Source organism: Calypte anna, chromosome Z (assembly GCF_003957555.1).
Source record: "Calypte anna isolate BGI_N300 chromosome Z, bCalAnn1_v1.p, whole genome shotgun sequence".
In the NCBI taxonomy this organism is placed as follows: domain Eukaryota; kingdom Metazoa; phylum Chordata; class Aves; order Apodiformes; family Trochilidae; genus Calypte; species Calypte anna.
The window spans coordinates 72,622,368-72,630,229 of record NC_044274.1 but is presented as its reverse complement, the minus strand read 5'-3'; the positions used below and the strand labels follow the sequence as shown (position 1 = coordinate 72,630,229).

Sequence of the window (7,862 nt, the reverse complement as noted above, 5' to 3'; positions counted from 1 at the left end):
TATAACGGAATGAGATGTTTATAAAGCTGCTTTAATATATTTATGTTTAATGCCAATTTCATTTTTCAAGAATCTGACCCTAGTGTGTATAAATTAAACAGTGCTGTCAGAATACAAATAATTTGATGCCACATTTATTTCCCTCAGTTTTGTTCTGACATCATGGAAGAACTTGACACATTGCTTCCACTGGCTCTGGCATGCAGAGATGATTCCCTTCAGGAAATTAGAGCAAACTTTGTAGAAGCCTGCAGCAAAGTGGCAACAGCTGTCCTGGCAAGACTGGAGGAGAAGAGCAAAGATATTCCCTCCAAGGCTCCCCTGCAAGACTTGTATGCTACCCTTTCCACAGCAATATATGTCTTTCAGCATTTTACAATGTATAGCAATTTAATGAAAGAAACCAGCAAAAAGTGAGTCCCTTTTACTTATAATGGTTGATTTCAAACATCAATAATACAGACCCTCATTCCATTTTGGTGATACAGTAGGGTGGTAGTTTTCCAAATTGCATCATATTTTTTAGCACATGCTCTGCGTGTAGTCTTTATGGGAAGGCCTGAATCAAAGCTATTGATAATCTAAAGCAGCCATTGCAAAACAAATTATTTATGTTTAAGATCTGGATTTGATTTGCAGATCAATATTTTTTATTTATTAAGCTTGAGTAAATAGGATTGTCCAGTGAACTGGATGTACTCTGCTCTCATATAAATCGAGGGCTAAGGCCTTAATTTCCTTTTCTGACCTTTGCAATAGCTGAATTTTCATAAAAACTGATTTAGCACATAGCAATCTTAAGAGGAGAGTATAAATATACATTATTGTGCTTTCCGCTTCCACCATCTGTATTTGGAGATGTGAATGAATACATTCAAAGTAGTTTTAGAATTTATTTTTCATTGCATGCAGATTAAAAACCAGAGAATATATGAAGTACTCGTGTAAAGACTAAGACAGTGATTGGCCAAGGAGGGCAATATAGCTATATTTGCTGCACTTTTACAAGATTTTGGCTGAAGATTCTAGGAATCTCTGTATGGGTCCATGTGTTTCTGGCCATCTGTAATTTAAAAGCAGAAACTGTGACAGAAACAGGAGGGAGTCCTCAGCCAGTGCATTTCTCAAGGACTGTGTTATTTCTGAGGGGTTGTATGCACTACTGAGCTACTTTTCCTCTGGTGTTTTACTGTCTCCTGCATGAAGTTAATGCTCAGTAATTCAATTTATGTGTATTATCAGGGAGGTTTGGTATATACCTACCAAAATAATCACTGGTGTCTGTGTTTTTGTTTACTTCATCACACTTAGTTCTGATGCAATTATGCTTCAATTCAGAATCTCACAACCACTGCATGACCAATGTACTTTTTTCTCAGAAAATAGGATGAAGTAATATATTTCCCAGGGGCTTGGTCATGTGAGAGTTCATGGGTGAGCAGATATATTTAAAAAAAAACTTGTGAAACAAAGGCTAGATATTTCCAAAAGTGAATGTTAGGCTCAGACCCTGACACTGAAAGGAAACGAATGATTGATACCTAATAATCAGAACCATTTGTGGTGCTGGGGACTGTTACCTCCTACTGCACAGCCTTTCAAACTTTGCCTCTTTGATCATTCTCTCTGAACAGACCCCTGTTCCTTGTGCCTGTCCAGCAGTATCAGGAATTCATCAGCCTTCTCCAGTTTCAAGTTACGAACTACTGCGTCAGAGTTTGTGCTACAAGCCTTTTACAGGATGCTGAGAGCCACCACTGGGATGACTACAAAGCCTTTTATGAGGTGTGAGGTTAAGTTTACTGTGCCTTCCTCTTACAAAATGTGTTTTACTGCTTGCCAGCTCTCTTGACTAATTAGAAGCATAAGATCAGCATCATTTTTACATGCAGATTACTGGAATTTGCTGTTTTGGAATTCTTGCAGGCAAAAGTCTCTGTAGAAATGGTGTAGGAAAGGGTAGTCATTTAAAGTTTAGATAAATCTTTGCCATGCAGTTCTTGTGTCATTTGCTTAGTAAAATGTTCGTCAAATTCAAGATATTTAAATGGAATGCAGTAAAGAAGGCTCCATCTTTTTAACTCTTCTTCTTAGAGAAAGTGTAGCATAGAATAAAAAAAAAACAGCTGCTTTTTTCTTGGAAGTTTTTGATCTGGTTCTTTGGTTTTTATTTTCAGTTTTCTTTCCCCTTTTACCTTTTTGAAGTGACTGATGTGAAAACGAAAGATGATCTATGTAGTTACCTCCAGCATTCAACATCATATTTCACCATATCACCTGCATCTTGAAGTCACAGATCTGCTCTTAAACTGTAATACAGATTACTCTCTGAAAAAACCCAGAGGATCATGTGAATTTTTGTAATATATATTATAATATTAATAATGTTATTATATTTAAGGCTTACTCTTCATCCCAGTTAATTGTAGACATGTACTGTTTGAAATTATTTTCACTTAGTTTCAGGATGAAGTGAAAGTGTTATATGTTTTTTATCAATAATAACTGATATTGATTATTATTGATTTTATCAATAATAACTGATATCTCCTGGAGACAAAGTTCCACCTTTCTCTTTATCATTCACTATGTAAGAGAATTACAGTATTTTTAAAGCATTTTTTAGAATTCTTACTCTACATTATACATGTATTCTGCAGATGTAATACAAAAACCTGCTGAGTCAGTGAGAAAATCTGTACTGGGCAGGAGCTGCAGACCCTAATATGAGTAATCTATGAAAATTCCCATACCTCAAGGACAAGTAAATAAGCTTTTTATTTTTGTTTGAGTGTGAATGTGGGTGTCCTGGGTTGGTAAATGGAGTGGCTTTTGGTAACTCATTGCTCTTCAATGTCTGTGCGTGTCCTGTTTATTAGTGACCCAATAACTACTCATCATGGAGGAAACTTACTGTCAGAAACAACTGTCTCAAGAAGAAACAGTATGGATTAGCTGATCAGTTGTACCAATACTGATCATAGCTGATATTCAGGTTTGTAAACTTGCAGGAATGGAGGTGTGAGGCATGACATTTGACATCATCACTGCTCTTTTTACTGGGCCATGGCCCAAAGAGGGACCATGATCTGCTCTGGATGCCTTCAGGAGCACAGATCCTATGAGGAGAGGCTGAGGGAGCTGGGGCTGTTCAGGCTGGAGAAGAGGAGGCTCAGGGGAGACCTCATCACTCTCTGCAACTCCCTGAAAGGAGGTTGGAGCCAGGGGGGGGTTGGGCTCTTTTCCCAGGCAACTCTCAGCAAGACAAGAGGGCAGGGTCTCAAGTTGTGCCAGGGGAGGTTTAGGTTGGATATTAGAAAGAATTTCTTTCTGGAGAGGGTGATCAGGCATTGGAATGGGCTGCCCAGGGAAGTAGTGGATTCTCCGTGTCTGGAGATCTTTCCAAAGAGCCTGGATGTGGCACTGAGTGCCATGGGCTGGGAACCACGGGGGGAGTGGATCAAGGGTTGGACTTGATGATCTCTGAGGTCCCTTCCAACCCAGCCCATTCTAGGATTCTATGATTCTAATACAACAGTGATATCTGGAATTAAGAGAAAAACCTGTCATGATTAGAGGGTAAAAACAGTGGGGTTACAGAGAGTTTTGAATATCTCTTAGGAAACTTCAGCAGAGATTTTGGGTGGATAGAAATGGTGAATTTGTGGTAGTGTGAGACCCAAGCCACCAAGTCCAAGCTGTCAGGGATGCAACTATCTGGATTCAGGCTCCTGCTGGTGCCACCAGGACAGCTCTCCAGATTACTTTTTCAAGTGGAACTCTTACTGCAACATCTGCTGCAGCTTTGGGAACTTATGTTTTCTGCTACTCAAAGAATAAAGAATTGTCTGTTCAAAGATATTATGGAGTGACTTATGTAACAAAGCACAGCTGCTTGTTTCCTGATGTAGGGGCTGAATAAGAGCTCACATCTGTTTGCATTATACCAAGCCTGAAAAAAAAGGGCAGATGTTTACCAGTAGAATTGTTTGAAAATTGCAACAAATAGAAGAAGAGGTCAGAAAAGGGGACTGAATCTCATTTAAAGCACCAGTGAGACTGTTGCTCCTGCAGTGGCAGCACTGTTAGAAAAAGGGTATTATTCATTTTGCTGCTTTAAATTAAATAAAGCAGAGAAAAATAAAGCCATTTGTGTTTATAGTTACATAGTGTAAACCTTGCCAAGATTCAGGTACTTAGAAAAATAAATGACCTGCATTAGCAAGTCAATTTAGAATTATATTTCTGGCTGTTAACTCTGCATGGTCTTGGAAAATTTTGAAGTTTCTTTTTGTAAATTAAATACAATGACCAAAATAAATTAGCTTCCCTTAGGCATTGAAAGTATTATTTTTTTTTTTTTACCTGCTATATTTACTCTCTCCTGGTCGAAATGTTTTTGCAAAACTAAGGGAAATCTTAGTAAAATATCTGTAAGGTAGTGCTGGGTGTTTATTTCTGGGTGAGTTCTATCTTAATGTACTTCAAGAGTAGCCATGGCAATATATCTAAGAAACATAAACTTACAGAATTGTATTAATGATTGTGTTGTGCAAGGTGTGAGCTGACAAGCTGAGTTATGAAGTCAACTTGTACTTTCTTGTGATGTTGTTCCAATGTAGCATGCAGCACTATTGTAATTTTATTTCATACAAGACAAATAGGAATTTATTTTAGGTTTTTCATCAACTTATTCTAGCATATTTTGGTCAATATAAGACAATCCTGTTTTACCTCTGTGGTTGACTGTTCAAAATACCAGAGTACCCTGTTGAAATATGCTTAAAATAAATATGTTCATGGTTCTATCTACATAGAAAATTAGGCATATGGTTTTCTTTCAAACATCTGTATTACTTTTTTCTATTCTGCATAAGTGGAACTTGGAAAACTGAACATCTAGTGATTTATTTATTTGGTTTTTTCCTAAATGAAATTTTAGAGATGTCTTTGCCAATCATAAAATTTAATGGATAGGCAGGTTTGATGCTTTTATTCTTTGTCAAATTTACCACTTTTTAGTACAGAATACACCTTAAATATTATGACAGAGGAGTACTGACATATATTCCTCCTGAAAGGGGAATAATGACAACTTCCAGTAAGTTGTGTTTAAACAGAAGCCAGCTTATTTTGTTTTAGTATTATTATTAGAGAATGCCTAATAAGTGTTTTAAAAATCATGGGATTATTTTTCATTTCTGATAATGCTAAAACATCAAGAAATTCCTCTGACTATTCCAGGAAGTACAGAATACTGTATATATTTCTAAACTAGACTTGTAATGCTGTGGGTTTTAAGAATAGGTTAATTAAGGAAATAACAAAATGTCAAATGAAACGGTTTGATTCTGTGGCAGAATTCTAGTTTTGTGACTGAAATGGAACATGTGGTTCCTTGAGAAATAAGGATATTTTGCATCTTTTCAAGGACTTCTTTTTTTTTTTTTTTATCAGAATGTTTCTGAAACTCTGCAGCTATTTCCTTTCAGACAGAATTTATTAGACTCACAGGAACTAAGCTAAATTGACATTTTGGAAGGTGGTTTTTTTTTTACTATTTACTGTGTGGTGGTTTTGATAGGGGGAGAGATGCTCGTTTTCTGTCCAGATGTGGCATTACTTCTGCTGTGCTCTTCATCATGATCTATGGACTATCCTACCTCCCAAGACAGCCCAGGAAATTCTTACAGATGTGCTGGAGCAAACTTTGGATATCCTGTCTTCCAGATATTGTCAGGCCAGCCCCAGTTACAAGAGAACACCACAAATCAGGTAATGCTTTGTATGTTTAATTCACTTTTAATTCATAAAATAATTAAATCTTAGTTACCTGTTGCACATGCTGCTTTGATGCAAATTTAAGTGTTACTCAATACAGCAGGAAGGACAGACACAATTTATGTATCTTCATTTTTATTCAGTGTATTTTGAATGTTTAAGAATACTTTATAGTAATCTACTGAACCAGGCAGAATCAAATATTTCCTTTGAGGTCTTGGTGATACTGTTCCATAAACAGAATGGTTGGTGTGAAAGCCTCATGATGAACACTACACTGAAGAGTGGTGGCTCAGCCAACAATATGGGAAGAACTGGCAGAGTCAGGGTGAGAAATCAAGGCACTGACTCAAAAAACAAACCAACTCCATCAGTCCCAACAGAATTTGGGTTTTCAGTGACTTTCTAAATGAAAGAGCTATGAGATCATATCAAAATATTTGCCAGGAGAAGAGGGAGAGGCTATTCCTTCTCTTGCCATTTTAGGAAATAGAGGTGGAAATTCTTGTTGGGATTTCCTAGTTTTTTTGCCAGAAAGGGGGGGGTCTCTTGCAGGAGCATTGAACCAAATGTCCCCAAGCAGAAGCTTCCCCTTGCTCATCCCTTTCTCTTTCTCTCCAGTATCTGATTAACTGAAGAAACTGGTATGTTTCTTATCCTGCCTCTTTGCTATATATCTCTCCCATAGTACTATGTTCCTTTTTTATATTTTGAAAGCTATGTAGTCCATGGTGGCCATGCAAATTAAAAACATAAGAACTTGTCATTTTGTAGATGATGAGAGATGCTCAGAAACATGTTCTGTGTGAGCCAAGAGTTATGTGCTGTCATCTTCAGTTCTCATGTGAAAACAAGCAGTGTCATGTAAGCTTAAATAACTTGCATGGGTTCACATTCTTGATAAGTAGGGAAAAAAGAAATCAAAGTTTTCTGCTACATATCAAAATACCTGCTTGTATACACTCTTCTTGTGCTAATTTACCATTACTAGGCTTGTCTATATCTTTAGGTACAGAGAGCTTCCTGAAAATTTCCTGGAAAAAATACCCTAAAATATGAAAAAAAATGCATTCATGCAGTATTTCTGAAATGTAAGGTTAGTCAGTGCTTTCTGAGTTTGTTTCAAAGTCCTGAACAGAAACAAATTTTTACATTGTTTTTTTATAGAGAAGCTGGGGGGATTTTTTAGTACAGTGATTCTTGAATTGGTCACTAAGTTGAATTATTCAGTGATGCACAGTTGGAAAAAACTGTTTCTAATTAATATCTTTCAATAGATTTCTAGCATAGAGGTTTTAATTTTTCTTTTTATAATACTGTCATTTACAGAAGGCGTGTATTTCCTCCCTGTCACTCTTGAAATATTAGGGGTTTGGTCTGTAATGCAGACAAATGTTTGTTCATGTGTGCTTGTCTAGGTTTTCTAAAACTAATTTGATCCCTAAAAATGCAGCTGATCACATATACATCCATAATCTTTTAAGGCAGTTAGGTAGGTTTTTTTCAGTCTACCTTCATGCCTGCAATATAATATCCATTAGATTCCTCTCTGTTGCATGTCAGCAAAGTCTTGTGAGATTATTATCTGTGCTTTGAATTCTTGCTGGTGTTTAGGCATCTGACCCATGATGCTATCCCAGCCAGTACCAACAGGCAGCATATTACAGAGTCAGAAATGTTCCACATCATATTATGTTGCTTAGGAATTAAAGTTTTGCAAGATTTAGTTCATTTACCACTGCTTTTTTGCTCCAGCAGAACTTGAAAATAATATGTATATTCTAACTATAATTTATCAAAAAGAATACTAAATATAATTTACTTAGTGATGGTTTGAAGGTTTCTCCTGCCCAGTGGCATTGTCCTTTGGAAAAGGAAATTTATATATTATTTAAGTCATCTTTTTGCTAGTTTCAGTAACAGTGATTCTGTGGAAGCACTGAATTTTTATAGTGTGGTGGATTCATAATTCCTGTATCACTGATGGAAGATGCCATGCTAGGATTTAGGTATTTTATGTTGTCAGAGGAAAGCCCTTTTTAACTGAAATTTACCACTATGCTGATGTCTTACCTAATGTT

At 36.6% G+C, this 7,862-nt stretch overlaps 1 protein-coding gene across 1 annotated transcript in view; it reads left to right on the top strand.

Moving 5' to 3' along the window:
- The first annotated feature begins 5,581 nt into the window (after positions 1-5,581).
- LOC115599929 (uncharacterized protein KIAA0825-like) overlaps positions 5,582-7,862 on the top strand; it is a 156,944-nt gene continuing 154,663 nt past the window's right edge. The window contains exon 1 of the mRNA XM_030467633.1: positions 5,582-5,775. Within this exon, the coding sequence (XP_030323493.1) occupies positions 5,612-5,775 (164 nt within the window). The 5' untranslated portion in view covers positions 5,582-5,611. The remainder of the gene's footprint in view (positions 5,776-7,862) is intronic.